General features: G+C 35.0%; 1 protein-coding gene across 4 annotated transcripts in view; it reads right to left on the bottom strand.

The window, feature by feature from the left end:
* LOC126758870 (glutamate receptor ionotropic, NMDA 2B) overlaps positions 1-22,747 on the bottom strand; it is a 198,293-nt gene that overhangs the window by 29,034 nt on the left and 146,512 nt on the right. For all 4 annotated transcript variants that reach the window (XM_050473285.1, XM_050473287.1, XM_050473286.1 and 1 more), the window contains exons 3-7: positions 1,727-2,498; positions 1,510-1,660; positions 635-1,228; positions 272-561; positions 31-183 (exon numbers count right to left, since the gene is read on the bottom strand). In XM_050473285.1, coding sequence (XP_050329242.1) covers positions 31-183; positions 272-561; positions 635-1,228; positions 1,510-1,660; positions 1,727-2,498 — 1,960 coding nt within the window. The remainder of the gene's footprint in view (positions 1-30; positions 184-271; positions 562-634; positions 1,229-1,509; positions 1,661-1,726; positions 2,499-22,747) is intronic.

Below are 22,747 nucleotides of genomic sequence, written 5' to 3'. Positions count from 1 at the left end.
TATTGCATTTTCATGACACCGTTTACTTACTGTCTCATGTAGTGATGCATTTCCTTAAAATATTGGTGTATAGTCGAGTCGGTGTGACTGTAAGGTATTGTACCGAACTTAAATGAGGGTTTGTGCGAGTAGGGATGTACCAAACGGCTGTCGTTCAGACCGCTGAATTCATGAAATTCCTCTCTGTTGAAAATAAACAGAAAACAAAAATTAGAAAATATATACAAACAAACAACAAACAAAATTTTCGTTTGGAACGAGCAACACTTACCGCGTTATCATGAAGGCAGCCAAGTTAGCAGTGTAGATGGCCAAGAAGACCACAGCGAATAGAGCCCACACGTTCGTCATGAATCGTGAGGTGAAACCGCGCGGTGAGTCCACATGTACAGCAGCCTGAAAGAGTACCGCCCACACAAGCCAATAGGTGCGACAAAGCGAGAAACGGTATGGCGTTACACTAGCATTTTGTAGATAAAGTTTCATATTGTAACCGCTTGGCGAAAGCCATTCGAAAAGGAATATCATAAATGTGGCAGCATGTATCGCCACAATACCGACCTATTTTTAGTTTTTAGAGAAAATGTTTTCGTGTCAAAAATATAAGATAACTCGCAGTGCTATGACAACTTACCAACATCCAAGAGGCGGTATCGAATGGTTCTAGAAAAGCTGTTGGTGATATAATACCCGTACGCTTAGCCACTACTATCGCAATACCAGTTTCCATGAATGGCTCACTGAAGTCCACCACAGCTTCGCGTTCGGTATTGATCATCAGCGATGTCAATACCATGTCGGTTTTACGATTTACCAAATCCGCAATCAGCCCATTCCATTTACCATTCTCAAGTGTACCCCATTTACCATCTTCGACCCGCACCAATTCGTATGTGAAACCCAATTCGTCGGCAAATTTTTCCAGTAGATCGATGCAAAAGCCACTACAACACTGATAGAACGATTCATTGCGATGCGCTTGCCCGACATCGATGTCAGCGGCCATCTCGTGATCGGCCGCGACCCGACAAAGGACGCCGCGATCCATTAGACATTTGCCACTGATTGGGTCGGCGGGCGAGAGATTGATATAGGGTGCCTCTTCGAGGAATGTTATCTTTAAATGGAATTTTTCGGGTACACCCTGTGGTGGAGCATGCGAGTTACCCGGCCAGGCAATGTCACGTATATCAAGCTTTTGCGTCTCCCATGACTTCCACACGCCAATCTAATTAGTGGAGATTAGGAAAGTGGAAAGCAATAGTAAGAGCAAAGAAGTGCATAGGAATAAAGAGAAGGATAGTAATGTAAAGGAAGGAAATGTGAAAATATGAAAAATCAGAGAGGGTTTTTTTTAGCAAATAAAATGGTATGTAATAAAAGAAGGATACACTAAATCGAATGGCCAGATAAGTAAACGTAATAAGGTTGTACACAAAAACAAAAAAATAAAGAATAGTGGAAACTTTTGTGGTGCAAGTAAATCAAGCGAATAGTTATGCCACTTACCTCTTCCCAAACGAGATTCTTATTGTTTGCTCCAGGACGTAAATTCATGATTTTCAATTCAGCAGATTTGAGATCGCCATCGGCAGTGAATTCTATGTTGGGTTTATTCAGATCACCCTCTATGGATACGTTGCGCAAATAACGGAAGAAGCTATTCGGTATAAAATAAAATCATTAATAAAGCTTGAAAACAGTTGTGTCAAAGCTGTGCTCTTACATTTCACCGTTATCCCAACGTCCACGTCCCTCATCCTCACACGAAAGTGATTGTGTTGTGAGACGTCGCCCCCGATTTGCCGGATCTGTGAGGTATGTTTCAACGCCGAACGCATAAATTTTAATCGCATTCGATATTTCATTCATCAGCGCCGCACTACTTGTGTCGAAGTGTACGCCCAACATGCCAATGGGAAATTGTGTTTGTGCATCCTTCTTCTCGATAACCGATTGACTGACGACCCACACATAATTTTCGCCAGTTAACTTCATTTCTTCAGCAGCTCTAAGAATAGTAACCGCTTCGCTTTGTGTGGCATAGAGGAGCATCACTCTAGCCTCGCTATTCACTAATTCCATCAAGTCGCTGGTGCGCGTTACCACAATCGAATTGAGTATCGTGAATTTGAAATGGTCTTGCATTTCGGCGACACGCTCCCTTACAGCCTGTACAAAATCATCGTGTCCGGCTATCTGAGAGGTGACAACCGAAAATTGATGCCATTTGTAACGCTCTAGAATGCTCAACATAGCAGCACTTTGATGTTCTATACTTGGAGCTAACTGAAGTTGAAGTGTCGATTGAGAGGCGCGTCTCTCCAGACCCGAGTTGTCGGCATTCCATGAGATTACCGGTATGCCAAGATAGCCGGCCAATTGTAGAAAATATTGAGCGGAGGCAGTGCTATGGCCGAATTGTTCATTATTCATCATATATAGTATGGCAGAGACATTCGCTTGTAAGAACTCTTTACAGAGTGTACTCAAAATGGCTGTAATAATTTTTTAGTGTTTGGGAGAAAAGAGAAAAATTTGAGAAAAATATTAGTAAATGTCAAAGTATTTTCGAAAGAAATAACTTGTTTGACGTACATACATATACCATATAATACTTATCATTAATTCTAATTCATTTAAAAGTATATATAAATTTATTAATATTAATAATTTTAGATACTAGATATATAACCGGTTTATCGCAATTTACTAACTGCATTTTTTGAATAGATATTTCATATTTACTTCGCTAAGTGTATTATACGTCGTTCTTCCCAATTATCAAAGTAAATAAGTTCGCGATTCTACGTCTCGTCAAGTCAATTGCTCAATTTAAACATTGCCACCTAAAATGTAGAATTGGGCTCGAGTTAGTTGGTTCATAAGCATTAACAACGCATCGGTTTTCAATTTCAGCATCAATATAATTTAAGGTAGGGTCTAAAAGAACTTTCGAAGTTCATTATAGAACAAACAAATAGGATACCTTTAAGATCAAAACTGACCCGGACTAGTTCATATAAACTGCACGCGCAAACCGTATTGTAACAAACTTTTCCCAGACTGATACTACCTTTTTTTACGTTCGTGTGAAATTTGATCTCCGCATGTCAATTAATATACATATTTATTATACATATTTAACGTCTCCTAATTTACCAAATTTTAATGCTTTCCTTAAAATAAGTATGTAAGCGCCATTTTTTATTTTTTTTTTTGTAAAAATGTCTGCCAAAAATCCAGTCATATCCTGCCAACGCGTGCGCATCTTTTTTCGGAGGGGTCACCGGAAATGGCGTCGCAATGGCCAAGTTTTAAAATATTTTTTCTAAAAATTTCAGAATTTCTTTGTTAATAGTGTATGTATGTAACAATTAAAAATTATAATAAAATATTTCATTCCTTATGTGAGAAAACAATTTTTGAAAAAATGCTGTTTTTTCACGAGGTAATCCTTGTAACCCCTTAATTTTGGTTGCACCGAAGCTATAATATACTTCAAAAATACAAAAGATTCCTTACAAGAACTTGACTTTGATCGGTAAGTTTGTAAGACAGCTATATACATATATGCTATAGTGACTTGATCTCAACAATTTTTTTAGAGTTTGCATCATTGTCTTAGGCAATAACCTATGCAAATTGAAACAGTTTTCCTTACATTCTTAATTCCGATCGTTCAGTTTGTATGACAGCTATATGCTATAGTTATCCGATGTCGGCCGATCAGACAAATGAGCAGCTTCTTGGTGAGAAAAGGATGGGTGTAAAAGTTCAAATCGATTTCTCAGAAACTGAGGGACTAATTTATATACAACATATATACAGATGAACGGACGGACGAACAGACGGACATGGCTAACTGGACTTAGCTCATCAGCGTCTCTAACGTTTCCTTTTGAATATAACAAACATCGAGGTATAGTAATACTCTGTTAGAGTATAAAAATAAATGTTAAATTTTCGGTTCACTTTTTCAATTAATTAATCAAGTCATTAACCCCTTTACTTTACTGAAATTGCGATAATCTAATACTTTGATTTACAGAAAAACGCTGTAATTATGTTAATTGGAAATCTGTTAAGCGTAACAGGACTTAATTGCCGGGACTTGAGTGGAAATTCACTTAAGTGAGTATATCAAAATTTAATGCGTATGGAAAAGCTCTTCTCATCCCCCATATAACTCCTCCACACCTCGCTCAGCATGATAAAGTCGAACTAAATAAAATTAGTTAAAATTAGTCTTTGCAATGCCAATTAATAAATTATAAGGTTAGATGGTTAGACTAACTAACTAGAATTCTAGGGGGCACTAGTCTAGAAAAATCAGAATAAAATTATGTGACAAATTGAGTGGAAGCAAACCGTTTTCATTAGCGAAGCATCTACCAATATTTAAAATTGCGTTTATGTACCTTTGAATGAATCTCCTCAAAAAGTGGTGTCTTTTTCATGCTGTTAAAGATAGAAATTATGACCTTCAGTGTTGTAAAAATGGGGTTCATTTTGTCTAGAGGCACAAATATCCAATATTATTTGGCTATTAACAAACACATTTCAGGTGTATACAAAATAATTTTTAAAAACATGTCATTTTCATCGTTAAAGAAGAGAGGCCGAGTTCTCGTTTGCCACGATTTATACTTGTATGCTTGCGGTAATTTTGAAAATTTAACAATCATGGGTACTTGATTACAAAAAAATCGAAAAAATTTCGAAATTTTCTAAATAGGCCGCTACTCAAATGTAAATATCGACTTTTCACTAATTTTTAACTTTCTCAATGCTTTGTGTATGATGAAAGAGATATTTATATAGTATTCATAACAAAGTTCAAGTAAATTGAGTGATTAGAACTTTTCGAGAAAAACGTGTTCAGTTCTGTAAAGAATTTGTTTAGCGCTTCGCTCAACTTATGGTCAGCATAATCGGCCCACGTAGCGTACTATTCGCAACATCGTCACCCATCTTGAGACTGAGCTGAGAGTGTACACGAAGATCGTGGGGAGTCGATTCGGTGCCGTTTGCAGCAACTCGGACTCGGATTGAAATTGATTTTAAATTGAAAATACAGCTTGTGCTAGAACTGAAGGCGTCCGACCTTCCCAAACGATAGCGCTTCGCTCTATGGGCTCTTGAAGAAGATCCGACGTTTTCGAGCCAAATTTTGTTCAACGATGAGGCCTATTTTTGGCTTCACAAGCAAAATTGCTGCATTTGAGACGAATAGCAACCAGAAGATAATCAAGAGCTGTCATTTCATACTGAAAAAACAACGGTTTGGTGTGGTGTGTGGGCCCCGGTACATATTTTTTCAAAAATGTTGCCAGTGAGAACGTAATCGTCAATGGCGACAGTTATCGCGCCATGAAGTTCGTGATCTCTCCGACATTTGGTTTCAACAAGACGGCGCCGTTTCATGTTTTGGGTCGGTCGATTGGCCACCAAGACCGCGTGATATCACACCGTTAGACTTTTTCTTGTGTCTATGCGGACAATTCCGCTTCGATTCAGGCCTTGGAACAAAACGTCACGCGTGTCGTTCGCCAGTTACCAGTCGAAACGCTCGAATGAGTCATCGAAAATTGGACTCAACGGATGGACCATCTGAGACGTAGTCGCGGCCAACATTTGAAGGAAATAATCTTTAAAAAATAATTGCCAAAGAATGCTCTTTAGAATGATAATAAATATTCCTGTTTAAATTTAAAGTTGTTGCGTTTTTTTTTTTTAACTAGGGAACCTCGAAATGGATAACCCTCTATAAATACAGGTACATACACAGCTATCCATACATTTAATATTTCAACATTGTATGAAAAAAATATGAATTTCGCTTTCAGCGCCACTACATGAAACCAGTTGAAGGCTGCCATTTTTCGAATTAATAAGCTGAATTCTCGAATGCGCTAGTGAATTTTGTGGCTGGAAGCATGATTTTTCCTATTGCGAGTGGTTTTTTTTAAACGTAGCTTTATTTTGCAACCTGAGTTCATTTACGCCGGCAGCTTCTTTGCGCTCTTCAACCACAGCAGGAATGCCACTGATATTCCAGCACTCGGATATTCAGCAACTAGTTCAAAAATTTAGCGTGGTTTTATGGTAATTAAATTCCACTGAGGCAGTAATAAATTTCGCCGTGCTAGCGAGCGTTTAGCTAGACCATAGTTTACGAGGAAAGAAGAGCAGCAAGAATTGCGTAACGAAGACAACAGCAGAGTCCGATGTGCTGTTGTAAAAGCAGAAGGCTAATGACTCAGCACGATAATGAATCCGAATGGGCGGACAAATAGACAAACGATGACATTGCAGCAAAATTCGTTTGGATTGCCGGTTGCTTAATTACTTTGGATTGCAGTATCGGTTGATTTGTTTGGTTGTCTGAATTGAAGTGTACATATCTGGGGTAAAAATATGTGTGGGTGTACAAAGTTATGTTGTCAAAGTCAAGAGGGAGTTTTAACCTCAAATTGTACATAATCATGAACAAAACTAGCATTCCATTGTTTTAATTTGAATTTTTCTGAAATTTCGAAAATCTATTGTAAATAGATGTTTTATGAATGTATCTAGACTGCTTGAGCGCCCTACTTTCATTATTGGATTAGCACTAATCGTGAAAGCTCATTTCTCACTGGACTACGTGCTAATTAATTTACCACCAGATAAACATATAAAACGTGCAGTTAAGTGCACAATATTCTGCACGATTTACCATCGAGCGCAACCGAAGTATATAAATTATTTAGGTACTATGGTATTTGTGTGATTGTGAGTTTATTATTTTCGTTGGCTATTTAACTGTCGATTAACCGCGAAACTTATTAAGCAAAGCACTAACTTGTTTGGAATATCTAAGTTCTGGCGGAACCAAATTTCTTACACCCAGCACACGTTTGGTTCTATCGAAGTTGGTTCTATCGAAGTTTCTTAGAACGCTTGCAAAGACTACGCCAAGATTTGACTTATAAGTGAATATAAACACTAAATTTCCTCATTCGTACTCTTCAGTTAAAGTTTCCAGTTTTGCTTTCCAGTTTTAGTTTCCAAGCTACGTTTCTGTAATGGACGCGGATTCAAACCGGCCAAGTATCAAGCCTTTCTTAAATAAATTTTGGGAATGTTTTTTGTCACTACAACAGCAATAGCAAGTCACAATTATCCGCTTAGTATTTTTTTTTCACTTTACGGAGTCAAAACCGTTACAATTAGTACCCTGACATGTATACTTTAAAATCCAATACAACTTGTTCATTGGGTAAAATTTTAGCTGAGAAACCACTAAACAGTAAAAACACGAATATACAGACACACATTTAAATTCGTACATATCCCAGCAAGAAATTTTGAGAGTAATGCTTAAGAGAGTATACACGGATAACTCTCTATACGGTACAATTTGGAATGAATTAGTATCCAACACGTGTCTTTAAGATACAATTAGTTATTAGTTAGTCCCTAATGAATATCTTTAGGGTATGGTTGGATGTAAATTAGTGAAGTCTCTGCTTACATTTCTCATTAAGGCGTTACGTGGGTTTACGGGGTTCAAAAAATCGATTTTTTTATTGTATTATTAAATTCTACAACACATCTAGAATATTTTCCTAAATTTTGAAGATTTCTCGAGAACTACTCAACCGATCTTCATGCAATTTTACACAGGTCTTTGAGTGCAATTCTAAAAGACTTAGAAGAAGGATTTTTTCTATTATAACTATTTGAAATTTTTTTGTAAAAATGTATGCCAAAAATCCAATTTTCAGTTCTTTTATCCTTCATCTAAGTTATAAGTTAAAATTTTAACTAAAACCCGTATTTTTTAACTTTGGTTGATGATCCTTTTAAGAGTTATCCTGCCAACGTGGCCGCATTTTTTCCGATATTCCATTTTTTATACGACAAAAAATTGTTGAAAAAGCCTATTATTTACTCGAGGAAACCCATGTAACCCCTTAATACTACCAGGCTTTTTGGGTACAATTGGAACATCAGCTAATGCTCAAACAAAAGGAAACAGTTCGTTTCATATACAAACATCAAAAATGCTATTCGACACCTGTTCCTTTGCGACTAATCGCAGATTCATATCGGACCTGTCGAATTTTTGGCAGGGTTACCATTGTGTACAACAATTTTTTGCAGGGCTGCCAATGTGTACAAGCGTGTCGAACATGTAGAAAGTTCATTATGCAACACTAAAAACAAATGTTCGAGCATGATGGGGATTTTAAACTAATTCAACTGGGATTTATTTATCGATTAAGTCTTGACTTCTTCACCAATTGAAGCAGTGAAGTTGGGGAATTGTAAGTGGCTTAATTAACTGTACTTTTTTCTAGCAAAAATCAACCGTTAAATTGCGCTCATTTACTGGTGTTGTGGTTGAGAAATTAAGAGCAGCAAAAATAGGAATAAGACGAATAAGAAAATATCAGCAAAGTACGTAATAAAGCGTACAGAGAGGAAGAAATCAACTACTTAAAGCATTTTAACCGCACACTGCTTGTCAAAGTGACATTAAGGGATGCTGCTGCGGCTGCTGTCAATTATTCTCTGCGCTAGATTTTCTTACATTTCCCTTCTCTCACTAGTGCCAGCAGGCGGTGTACCGTTAATGCCATGTATAGTAATTCGCTGTCGGCCTTAGCAGCTAGCTTTTTTCGCCATTTTCCTAAGCTGTGGCAAGGTTAATATTTTAATTAAATAACTAGTACGCAGTAATGCCAAGCGTGGCGAGCGCCAGTACTCGTACTGTCATTAACAACCACCGCAGCAGCCGCCAACATTACTCAACACGTCCAGTGTGGATTGTAATATTTTCCGTAATTTTTTTCATCGTCAGCTTATTAAAATGTGCTCAAACAGAAATGTGAGTGAAATACGAAAGTGTTTGAAAGCAAATTACTGCGCTGCCATGTCTTAGTGAGAGTGTTAAAAACATATTTTTGATGGGAATCGTTTTTCAATATTAACGAAAACTTTAGTTGGTTTGATTTTTTGAATAACTATTAAGGAATGGTTCTCAAATAGACTCTCTAGCAAAAAAATGTGGCAGGAATAATATTGAGATTGGATAATGTTATAAGTAAATTAAAAGGAAGAAGTTTCTAACGGTCTCTGATAATTTTTTTTATTTAACCATTTTAGTTTCAAACTACAATCGATAAGTTGGGAACGAATAAAGTGACCAAACATCTTTTTATATAAAAATTACTTGTCACGTTGTTTGTCCGCGATGGACTCCTAAACTACTGTACCCATTTTAGCGAAATTTAGCACACTGAGTCCAGCTCAAACCAACTTAGTGATAGGATAGTAAAAACAATAAAAAATACAAGTGAAAGCTCTATTAAATGGACGCTCTATTAAGCGGTCATCTCCATTAACCATGTACATTGTCTGGACCCACAATTTGTTGATGTTTATTAAGTACAATCTATTAAGCGGATAACTCTATTAACTGGACAGAAAGGCTGGTAACCAGACATTGAGAAAGCAGCTTTAAAGTCGTTATTTTTTCCAATGAAACTTATTTATATGAACATATTCAAAATTAAACCTCAAGTACAATCCCTAGGATTCTTGAACCTACAAAAACGTTTTCGCTTTCATTCGTAAAAAAAATGTTCACTGCATTGAATAGTTTATTATATGAATAATAGTATAAAATGTATACCACAGCAATGCGTGGCCGGATCCACTAGTCTATCATTTAAAATATAATTATGTTTTCACATTTATGCCAGATTTTTTTTTATATTTAAGGTGCTCACCGACAAATTGATGGTTCTACATATTTCCTTAAAAATCAAAATTCTACAAACTTTACAGGTTTATTATTGAATTTCTAGGTACTAAAGAGCCAATCTTTTTATTGTTGGTTAAAAAAGTGAAATCTAACAACGAACCAGCTGGGTGGTAGTGCACACTAATAGGTAGCAGTTAAAATTGCTAAAATGCCAATTAAACTTAAAAAATAAAGAAATCATCAAATTGAGAGAATATATAGTAAGCATCTTAGAATTTTACGGATCTCTTGAAAACTATTTTTATAATTATTCTTAGCACATTTTTCTAGGAGTGTTATCTTTGAAAGTCTATACCGACACACTTCATAATCAGAAAAAGTTCGACGATCGAGTTTTGTGCTCAAAGGAAGGGCTGTAATTACTTTTTTATTATTGACAACTCTTACTTTTCTACTTAACAAGTTCTAGTGATTACCATCTAATCAGACGTGACTAGATGACTTGAGAGATAACGTGTAAGCTTAAGGGATTACATGTGTTTACGGGTTTCAAAATTTTTTTGTTATCTTATTAAATTCTACAACATCTCTAGAATATTGTCCTAAATTTTCAAGTTGATCCGAGTAATAGTTTCGGAGATACAGCCTTGAGAACTTGTGCGCTCGAGACTAGCTAGGCTAAGTGCGCCGTCTTTAAACGCGTTTTTGTCGAAACTGTGTTTTTGAAGTCGGTTGGCAAGATTTCTCGAGAACTACGCAACCGATCTTCATGAAATTTTACACTATTAGGCATGTAATGGTGTGTAATAAAAAATCTATGAAAATAGATACAGCCTTACTTAAAAAGCCGAATATCTCGAGATTAGCTATTTTGCGACCTCGGACCTTTTTTGTAGCAAATAAAATTTCCTACAAGTTTGTCATGTACATTTTTTCTATAGCTCTTGTCACTTACGAGTTACAAAAAATGCGAATTTAGTGGAAAAATCAGGTTTAGAGCTCCTTACTACCTCGCCGGTGTGAGTTTCGACTTTGTCGCAATGGGCACTTTTGTAGAGTGTTCAATTCTGAGGAATATGTGTCTAAAGTCAAAGCGATGCCATAAAATACCTCTGAGCTATAGAAATTTAAAGATAAAAAATCACGATTGTCGTGTATTTTCCATGGAAAATTTTTACGTGCCTTGGTCCAGTCCTAAATGTTCATATTAAGGGCTCAAATTTTCAGGGAATTTTTTTTAGGGTATTTCCAAGGAAATTTCATGATGGGACTAAAAAAAATGAATAGTTCAAAAAAAAAAAAAAAAAAAACACCCTACAATGCACACATGGGCGTAGTGGTTAAAACTTGCTAGAAACCTCACATTCATTATGCCATAGCGTTTCGAAGTCTCTTTTAACTAACAAAGCTACCAATTTGTTGTGCTAAACTTTTGGATTTACTTAGGGGACACTCCGGATAAAATCATCCATGCAATTTACTCCCTAGTCCCTCAGTTTTTGAGATATCAATTTGAAATTTTGCACGCACCCATTTCTCACCCAGAGTCTACTCATTTCTCGGAACCATCGATATCGGACCAGGATAGCATATAGTTTCCATTGAATCTGAACGATCAAATGCAAGTTCTCCTTTAGAAAACTTCTTTGTTTGCATGGTAAAGGTATAATATCTGAACAAATTATTCGGATCGAACCATAATATCATATAGCTGCCATGCAAACTGACCGATATAATTTCAGTTCTTGTCTGGACACTTTTACATGTAAGAAGGGTTGTTAAAGGCGGAATCGTTATAAAATCCAACCAAGGATTGCAAACTCCACAGATTTCCTAAAAACTATTTTCAGAACATTTTATGTCTGTTGAACAGCAATATTTGAAGTATTTTACCGAAAAATTCCTGTTGTATGGATTAATATAAATATATACAAAAATAGTTCACACTAAAATTTTGCTCGACTTTATTCTGGCATAGTGCACAAAAATATGCCCAGTTTAAATTTTAAATCAATTTGGCCACCCGAGTATATACGCTATAGTCGAATATATACACCTGGCTATGAAAAATTGCCAAAGCTTAGTTGTCGCACATAAACTCTGAAATTAGATTTCAAATTGCTATAGTATTCTCTCTGTGAAAGCGCACAAAATTCAATTAACAAGTAAATATTACAGAAGAACAAGAAGAAGAAGAGGCACACTAAAAAGCTTCGTTTTAGTTGAAATTAGAATGAGCAATCTTTGCCCGCTGTTGCTGCCACTGCCACTTCTATCACTGTTGCCACTTTCCCATTTCATTAATATTTCTGTGTGTGTGTGTGTGTGTGGGTGTATGCATTAACAGTAGTAAAACAATTTTCGCCGCTACGTAGTTGATATATGCAGAGCAACGAAAAAAGGTTGGCAAATATTTATGTAAATGAATAGAAAATCTTGACAAAAGGCAGCGAGTTGAGTAGGTGTGGAAACTCATAAATTCAATTATGATACTGTCATCAAGCAATTTAAGCAGTTTCACCGGCTGCTGTCTTGTCGCCTCGTTTTCAGCAGGATTTTCACTAGCTATAATGTTCAGCGCGCACAATTTCGATGAATATCTAAACATTTCTAAAATGCCTGAACGCCATGCGGCGGGTGGGGGTGCGATGTGCTAAAATGTGTCATAAACGGCTGACGCTTCACAAACGCCTGCCATGCGGGCGCTGTGCCGCTATGCGCTGCTAATAGCAGTCGGCGGCAGTCAGCGCTTTAGTGTAACGCATTCAGCGCAAATAATTGCAGTGACGTGTAGCGTGGGTTGTTGCGGTGGCCAATGTGGCAGCGGTCGATAATAGCAAGCAGCAGGAAGCCTATTATTCCATCATTCAGGCGCGGATTTCAATCATTTACGCCACATATTTCGCGACGCTCATTCATTCATTAGCATGCGTGTGTACAAACGAGTATGTGCATGTGTTCGCAATGTGCGTTAATGTATGTTCAAGAGTCACTGAGCTACTCATTAGATGGGGCTGTTTAACCCGTTACTGCCTGCAACTGTGTGTTCAATAATAGTGAGGAATATAGATTTTTCAGATTAAAATTACAAAATTAAATAAAGGTAAGCACTAGTTCGAATAAAAAGTGTAGAAAACCCGGTTAATTTATGTAAATAAATCTATGCGAATATAAAAAAATTTAGTTTTTCGACAAAACTAATTTTTGCTTCAACTGTGAAATACATACTTTTTTTATTAAAAAAACTTTTCTGCAAAGTTATTTTCAAGTTTCTACATTTTTTTTACAAAAAAACAAACTACATAGTTTAATAAATAAATGAATCAAAAACGAGTTGTGTTTTGAAAATTCAAAAATATTTTTGTTTTGAAAATTAAAAAAAGTTTATTTATTAACTTTGAAAATTAATAAAAAAAAAAATTTCACTGTGAAAAAAGTTGTTTTCAAAACTTTTTTTTATAAAAAAACTGAAAATTTAAATAAGAAAGCAAAAAAGTTTTGCTTTGAAAACTAAAAGAATTTGTTTTTTATTTTTGAAAATTAATAAAAAAATTCTCAATGTTGAAAAAAGTTGTTTTCAAATCTTTTTTTTATTAAAAAAACTGAAAATTTTGTTAACAAATAAAAAAGCAAAAAAAGTTGTGCTTTGAACATTAAAAGATGTTTTGTTGTTGAAAACTAAAAAAAAACGCCAAATGTTTTAAGAATAGTTGTTTTCAATTTTAATTTTTTTAATTTTCAAAAAAAAAAAACGCAAAAAACAACCTTTTCAATTTTTATTAATTTTAAAAGTTGTTTTTTAAATTAAAAAAATGCAGAAAGTATTTTTTAAAATGCTTTTCGGGTCTGGTATATTTTAAGAACTTAAACAATAAAATTTAAAAAAAATTCACTTAGGGTGAAATTGAGTGCTATTTTCAAAGTATATTCAAAATTTTATTAGACAAAAATACGTTTTTACTAACAAAATAGGACCATTTTGAAAAAAAAAACAATATTGCTTAAGTAAGAACATAAAATAGAGTCAGCAATTTCCGTTACTAAAAATTAAACAAAATAATCGAAAAACAGCATGGCTGAAAATGGGTTAATATCCTTTGAATATCATTTGCAGTCGCGTGTTCATTATAATAGTCTATACTGCCACCTCCCCTTAGGGCCTATTAGGATTCATATTTTGCACAACACCAAACGGCAGCACCCACGAACACACACACATACACGCTTTTTAAATCCATATACATACATACGCTCGTTTATGCATATGTACATATGTATATGTAGAAGCATTCGGCATTTCACGACGCTATTTAGACGCAATAAAAGGCAAAAGGCATTGGCGTGTGGTGTGCAAAGTGGTTGACGCCCGCAAGTCTCACAAGTTTTTATAAGACTCATTAATTTCATTTAAGCAGCATTCAATTACTTTCAGCTCTATCGTTATCACAAATTTGCACACCACACATGCAACAACAGACTTATATATATACATACACACATACTTATAATATATGTACATATGTTTATGCACAATATAATGGCTTTTATGTAAATGCGCTTGCTGCTGCACACATACACATCCACAACTGGCATTCATCATCGCTTCGCTGAAAAATCTTCAGCACCAGCGCTTGGTAGCAGCTGTGGTACAGCAGCAAAAAAAAGAAATAAATGTGTGTAGTAGTAATGACATTAGCACGGCTGGCAGTCATAGCCGGCTTGGCAACTGTCATTCGTGTGGCAAACTTGCAGTGTCTGCTGGTGGCAGAGAATCCCAGCACGCCCATATGTTTGTACATATGTATGAGAGTATGTGCAAAAACACGCGTATTCAAATACAAAAGGAATAAAAGCAAAAATGAATCATAAAATTTATGTAAAAAGAAATTCGAAACATTGTGATATAAAAAGAAAGAAATCAATAGCAAAATGAGGCGAGAAATGATCGAGCAGCTGTCAGCGCAGCAGCTAACTAACAAAAGGAAATATTGTGTTATATATCCTTATACACTCAATGACGGAAAAATATTTTTTTTTTTTTGCTTTTATTAATGAATCAGTGATTTAATCTGAATTAAACCAATTTCATGTGCTAAGAATATGTTCAATTTTACACAATTAATCCCTCCTAACGAATTAGCTCTCAAATCACGCTAATAAATTTGTATACCCTCAACATGGTAAGCACAAAGTTTGTAACACCCATAAGGAAACGTCAGAGATCCTATAAAGTGTATAACGGGTGATACTAGTAGAGGTACTTTGCTTTTGCCTTTTTTTGACAGATCACGTGTGTGACGTGGCAAGCTGTCGTGTTATTATATTATACCCTGAACAGGGTATATTAAGTTTGTCACTAAGTTTGTAACACCCAGAAGGAAGCATCGGAGACCCCATATAATATATATATAAATGATCAGTATGTTGAGCTGAGTCGATTTAGCCATGTCCGTCTGTCTGTCTGTTTGTCCGTCTGTCTGTCTGTATATATACGAACTAATCCCTCAGTTTTTAAGATATCGTTTTGAAATTTTGTAAACATCATTTTCTCTTTAAGAAGCTGCTCATTTGTCGGAACTGCCGATATCGGACCACTATAACATATAGCTGCCATAAAAGCTGAACGATCGGAATCAAGTTCTTGTATGGAAAACTTTCACATTTGACAATGTATCTTCACCAAATTTGGTATAGATTATTTTCTAAGGCAACAATGTAATCTTCGAAGAAATTGTTCAGATCAGTTAACTATGGCATACGAGTATAGCTGCCATAAAAACTGAATGATCGGAATCAAATGCTTGCATGGGAAACTTCCTCATTTTTATAGAAATAATGTAATATCGAAAGAAATTGTTCAGATCGGCTCACTATAGCATATAGCTGCCATACAAACTGGACACATAGTTACTAAAAGAAATGCACCTGTGAAGGGTTTTCTCTTCTTTTTGTTCAGTATTATTTGGCATTTCATCATGGAAAGACTTACATATGTCTGAACAAAATAACAAACCGTTCAACTATTTTATAAAAATTCACGTTCTCTGCAGAATGTGTTTCGCGCGCTTCGCTTAACTTATGGTCAACATAATCGACTACTGAACGTACTATTCGCAACACCATCACCTATCGTGAGACCCGGCATTCATTATTGAATAATTTTCGAGCGAATACTCCACGTCTAGCATGCAGATAACAAAATATTGCATCCGTAGTGTACACGAAGACCGTGGGGACTTGATTTGGCGCCGTTCGCAGCAACTCGGACTGACGTATAGAACGACTTGGCGCATTTTACGTCGAGATCTGAAAGTGAAAGCGCACAAAATACAGCTTGATCAAAACTGAAGGCGCTCGACTTTCCCAGGAAATACCGCTTCGCTCTATGGGAACTTGAAAAGTTCCAAGAAGAACGAAAAGCAACCTGAAGAGATTCTAGATCTGCCATTTCATAAAAAAAGGTTTGGTGGGGTTTGTGGGACGGTGTCCAAATCGAACAAAAACTCTTGAAGCCTCTGGGTACCGAATATATGGACCTCAGAGTTTATAGTTGACATTTCATTATAATAGAATTCAGAGAAAATTATTTCCTGATAAAATTATGTCTGTTTGTCAAAAATGGGTTGAATCGGGTCAATAATACCCTGAGCCACCATATACCTAATATAAAGATATTCCGAAGAGACCGTTTTTTGTTATGATTGTGGCACAGTTTTTGTGCTTAAAATTAATAAACCCGAGGTAAACATGTCGTAGATCCCATATAACTAACAAGACTTATGCACTTGAAGGTATTACCCCGGCTTAGTAAAATTTTGAATCGATATTTCAAATAGTTTTTGAGTAACAGCTTTGTAAAGTGTAGCAGCTTAGTTTAATCAGCACAATCAGCTTTTCTCGAAATAGCATCTTTCGAATTCGGAGACAAATGTTCCGATCAGTAAAAACTTTCTGCAAATTCTGTGCATATTTCTGCATTTAATGACTTTCAAATTTTTTGTTCTGATCAAAAATTTTTTTTTAGGAAAAAAACAACCCAAGTTGTGGGTAAAATTCATTTGTTTTCAAAAAAGGAAGGTAACCTCGGAGACACTATAAAATATATATATATATAAATAATCAGCGTGACGAGCTGACTTGGTTTAGCACACATCCTTTTCTCCACAAGAAACTCTCGGAACCGCCGATATCGGACCACTACAGCATATAGCTATCATCATAATTAAGCTAAGGTATTTACACGAAGTTTCTTATGGATTATTAGCTAACTACAATAATACTTGAAACATTTTTCCAGATCGGACTATAGTATTTAGCTGCTATACAAACTGAACGATAAGAATCAAGTTGTGGAAACTTTTTTTATTGTGAAGGGTATTATAGCTTCTGTGCAAAGGAAGTTAATTTATTTATAGTTTTTTCATAATATTTGAAATACATCCGTTTGATGTAGAAGATGGTGAATAGATTGTTGAAATGGCATTAGTTTGTCCGCATATTTCCCACATAACGCCCTAACTTTATTTATTTTTAATTTAAAATTCAATGAAGATATGTACATATATACAAAATACAAATAGCGTAAGACAAGGAGTTCTAGAAACTGTTGAAACACATTTCTATTTTGTTTATTCATATATAAAATATGAGGATTCAAGCAGAAGTGTATATATATAGTTTTTTATATGACGGCAAGTAGTCTTATGTCATCCCACAATTAATTTATACATATTTAACATGAATATATAATAGCATATATCATTCACTTGCTATTATTTAAAGGTGACTGTGTACAGAAAATAAAAGTTGTTTTTTTCATTAATAAGCGATCAATTCAGTGGATGACACAAATTTGAAAGAATTAATCACTTTTCGATTGCCATCAATCAAACTGAAATATTTATACTCTCAAATAAGTATGATCACGTCCAATTTAAGGAACTTCAGCTAACGGTACACTAACAGAAGGTTGACTTGACTCAATGTTTGAAGCGTTGTTGTGCAAAAAGCAATAAAATTCGTGCATACGAGGTGTGTTCAAAAAGTATCGCGAATTTTGAATTTTCGCGGGTTACGTATATTCGAATTTCGAATTTTTTGTGGCGTTATGTTGGTACTTATGTCTCTCACTTATGCCGACAAGCTCGGCCATTTTGAATGTTCATTTAATTGTTGACAGCTGCTTTGCTTGCATGTGTTTTGGATCGTCTTCGATTTTTACCAATTCAAAAAAATTGATCAAAGAACCTGTATCAAATTTTGTGTGAAAAACGAAATTAAGTGCGCGGATGCATTCCGAATGTTGACTGTGGCATACGGAGAAGCTACCTTGGACCGAAGCAACGTTTATCGGTGGTACAAAATGTTCTCAGACGAAGAGCGTGCCGGACGCCCGAGCACTTCAACAGCAGACGAAAAAATTAATGAAGTGGAGAAAATGGTATTGGCCAATCGTCGAATCACCGTTAGAGAAGTTGCTGAGGACCTAAACATATCGATTGGCAAGTTATGCGCAATTTGCGCGAAGCAATCCGCCAGAAACGCCCGGATTTGTGGAAGAACAAAAATTGGCTTTTGCACCACGATAACGCCCCTGCTCACACATCCTTGATGCCGCAGCCACCGTATTCCCCAGATCTGGCCCCCTGTGACTTTTTCTTGTTCCCTAAACTGAAGAGGCCCATGAAAGGACGCTTCTCTTGACGAGATAAAAACGGCATCGAAGGAGGAGCTGAAGAAGATAAAAAAATGATTTTTTTGAAGTGCTTCGAAGATTGGAAAAATCGTTGGCACAAGTGTATACTATCTCATGGGGATTACTTTGAAGGGGACAAAATAGATATTCATGAATAAATAAATAATTTTTGAAAAAACACAAAATTCGCGATACTTTTTGAACACACCTCGTATGCGTCACAATATGAATTCTCTGCAACAATCCATGACGTACAGACGCAGATACAAAAAAATGCATTTAATAATGAAAGCAAGAGCGCAATTACACACACACATGGATGGTATATATAAAAAATGGGAAAATTGCGAAAATTGATTTTTTTTTTAAAGCTTTTATAAAGTAGGCGATTTAAGTTGATGTTTTATGATAATTATGATGACATAAATATATCTTATTTATGGGACATAAATCCTTGTAATTACAGAGCTACCAAGCAGGAAATTACGAATGAAGGATTAATACTATATTAAATATAATTCGGTTTTTTAAACGAAATAAATTTTACGCATATGAAAAATAAAAACATTTATTATAACTGTTTCTTTAAATCGTATTTACAGTTTGCATAAATGATTGAGTGTCATTTTTTTTAAAGACTTCGCCATCAGGTCATGCAATTTTTATTGTACGTGGAAGGGTTGAGTAAAATTTAATTGATTTTTGGTGCGTTTTGAAAAATTAATTAAAATTTCTCCTTTCGAGCTGAGATTTAACTAATTTAATCTTTCAACACCCTATCGAGAGAACAAAAAATGGGAAAATTGTTTGAGAAATGCCGGAGTTCGTTTTGATGCAAATTTATGTAAACTCCAATAATAAACTATTCTTCAAATATATTTTTTCAACATATTCATATTTGTCATCAGAGGCTGATAGTTATTCTAAGCCTCTATCGAAATGGTATACGAAATTGATTTAATTGAAGTATGTATTTATACAAATTAATATGTATATGTTACGTATACGCACCGTTCAATGGTACGTACAGTGTTTATGCAATTTATTAGGAAGTCCAAAAAGTCTTTTCGTATTTTGTGTCATACCATACCATATAGTGTTGTAAAGGTGGGATTTAAGCTTCATTTAAGGGGGTATTCTACTCTAGAATTTTGAAAAAATCGATTTTATTTTTTCATATATTTAAAGTTTAGACCCTTAAGAACATATCCTCCAAAGGATTTTTAAAAATTAAAATTATTTTAAGAGCTACAGTTACTTTAGTGACGCAGTACCTAGCCCGGTTCGGCCGTATCGAATTTTTTAAACGCGTTTTTCTCGAAACTACTTTTTTCCACACGGTACCGGCATTATCTCAAGTTCTATACAACCGATTTACTTGAAATTTTGTGTGAACCTTCTCTATATAATCCTCTATCGTTCCTACCAGCATCGTGTCAAAATTTTTGTTTTTAAAAAAATTCTGGAATTTCAAAAAAAAAGCGTAAAAAATGATTTTTGTTTTCAGGCAGTCGCCATTTTTCAAAAAAAATTTTTTTTCGTGTTCCCTGAAAATACTATACAGCATCCTTACTGATTAAGAATTTCTTTTGATTTTTTTTCAGACCACCAGGAGAGTCAGGATCAATGTCACCAGGATGCGCCATTTTTTTTACACCTGTCTCTCCCCCCTCTAATTATTTTAATTTTTAATTTTTTTTTGTAAAATTTTTTTCTGTATTCTTAAGATATCAATAAAAACACCATAAAAAATGGATAGTAAAATATTAATTGCCTTTTTTTACGACACTTTAAAAATTACCTGAAATTCATGCTTCTAGAGTAGAATACCCCTTAACCAAAAAATAAAATTAAATTTGGTGTAGTTCAAAATAAACTTACAGCTGTTCCATAATGAGTGAAAATTAGGAAGAAATTCGCTATAATTTGAAATTTTTGAATTAAAAGGGAAGAAGGCCACCAATGAAATTTTTGAAGTTTACGGAGACGATGCTGTATCAGTTCGGGTAGCACAACAATGGTTCACTCGCTTCCGTTCTGGAAATTTCGATATGAAAGATGCAGCCATGACATTGCTAAGGATGAGTTCCTTCCATTTATCATAAAACGGGTTTGAACCATTTGAAAAAGGCTGGCTACAAAAAGAAGCTCGATGTTTGGGAACAACGTGCATTGTATGTGAAAACTTTAATGGACCGAATTAATATCTGCGATTCTTTGCTGAAACGAAATGAAATTGAACCATTTCTGAAGCGAATCGTAACAGGAGTCGAAAAGTGGATCAAATACGACAATAATGTGCGAAAAAGATCATAGTCCAAGCATGGTGAAGCTCAACAAATGGTCGCAAAGCCAGGATTAGCACCTCGAAATGTTATGCTGAGTGTGTGGTGGGATTGGATTCACTATGCTGCAGCCTGGTCGAAGGATCTACATTTTATTGTCAACAACTGATGAGATTGAAGCAAGCAATCGATAAAAACGGCCAGAACTAATCAGCAGAAAAGGCTTCGTCTTCCATGAGGACAAAGCTAGACCACACACATATTTGATGACTCACCAAAAATTGCGAGAGCTTGGCGGAAGTTTTGGTGCATCTAACACATAGTCCTGATCTTGCATTTGTTTCGGTCAATGCAGAAATTTCTTAATGGAGTAAAGTTGGCTTCAAGAAAAGCCTGTGAAAATTACTTGTCGCTGTTTTTCGCCGAGAAACCAGAAAAGTTTTACACTGTTGGAATAATGTCTCTATCGAAAAAATGGCAAAAGGTGGTCGACCAAAATGGTATATATTGTATTTGGTTCATTAAAGTTCATAATAAATGTAAAAAATATAAGTTGAAGTTTGATTAGAAATACGAAATTCGACTACCCAATATTTATCTAAACTAATTAACCGCATATGTTACGTATACGCACCGTCCAATAGTACCTGCAGTGTTTAGACAATTTAGATCAAAATTTTACATAAAATAGAGTATAGAAGAGACAAATGCATTGATAATGATATCTAAAAATATTTCACATATTGTTACTATTTTTTTCTGTTAAGGGGTTATATACCTTTTTTAATTAAAAAAAAATCGAAATTATTTTATTGCTTTATCTTAAAGAACAACTCCTTGAGAACATTTTCTCAAATTTTCATAGAATTCGAGCAGTGGAAAAAAAGTTACAGCACTTCTAACCGCGCGCCTCGTCGCGGCCCCAAACCCGAGCGCGAAACTTTAAACGCGAATATCTCGAAATGGTGTTTTTTGAAAAATGACTTTGCGGTGACATGGATTGGCGGAAAACTACTGACCTGATTTTCTTCAAATTTTTTTTTTAAATGTTCGTAATGAAATTTTTCTGTGCTTGATCGATCGACTTTTAACGCACAAACTTTTTTTCGCTGAAATGAATTTTTTAGTGAAATTTCTAGTGACCAAAAAGCTCATTTCTTGCATAAAACGTTCCCGTGTGCACAAAAAAAAATCATAACAACGATCGTTCAAGCACAAGGAATTACACTAAACTAACGAAATTTGTTTACTTTTATGGTTTCAGTTGACTTGTTCGACCTGGGGAATTGTCACCACAAGGCTCAGCCAAAAAAAGGCCTCTAAGGAAAACAGCCACCCCTTAAAAACTATTTGATATTTTTCCACGAAATTTGGCACAAACATTGTTAATAAAGTGTACTATCAAAAATTAAAAACATTCGTGTAATGATATAATTGCTACATACCTAAAAAAAAATCCAAACTTTCCTTTTTTCTTCGTTAAAGAAGGTATATAACCCCTTAAACCAACTGTAAGCCTTAAAATAACTTTAGAAAAATTTTGAGTTTGTTTTTTATACAAGACTTAAAGCGGATCAGTCAGTTAGTATGGCAGTAGTATACTATAATAAAATACTTATACTTGCATATAACCAATAATATAATTAAAGAATTATTGATAAAAATCAACAGAACTAAATGGTTTCAATTTAAAAATTTTAATAAAATCCAGGAAATTCAATTTAGCCAACGACAATATACAATTCATTTACAAAATGAATATGCATTTGACGTAGTGCAATTTGCAATTGACTTTACTTGAGTACTTTTGTGGAGAGCAAAAGAAATTATGGTTGATTTATATTTTTAATGCAAGCCAATTGTTAAAAGTTTTTCCACAATAAAAAACAACACAAAAAGTAAGAAAAAGTAGTGAATGGTCAAATAAAGAGTGAAAGAAATAGAGTGGTGAAAAAATTGGAAATTATTGTTGGTTATATAACAAAAAAATAAAACGACAAACTGAAAAAA

The sequence above is a fragment of the Bactrocera neohumeralis genome, chromosome 5 (assembly GCF_024586455.1).
Source record: "Bactrocera neohumeralis isolate Rockhampton chromosome 5, APGP_CSIRO_Bneo_wtdbg2-racon-allhic-juicebox.fasta_v2, whole genome shotgun sequence".
NCBI classification, from domain to species: domain Eukaryota; kingdom Metazoa; phylum Arthropoda; class Insecta; order Diptera; family Tephritidae; genus Bactrocera; species Bactrocera neohumeralis.
The sequence above is the reverse complement of the archived record's forward strand: the minus strand, read 5'-3'. Positions and strand labels throughout refer to the sequence as shown.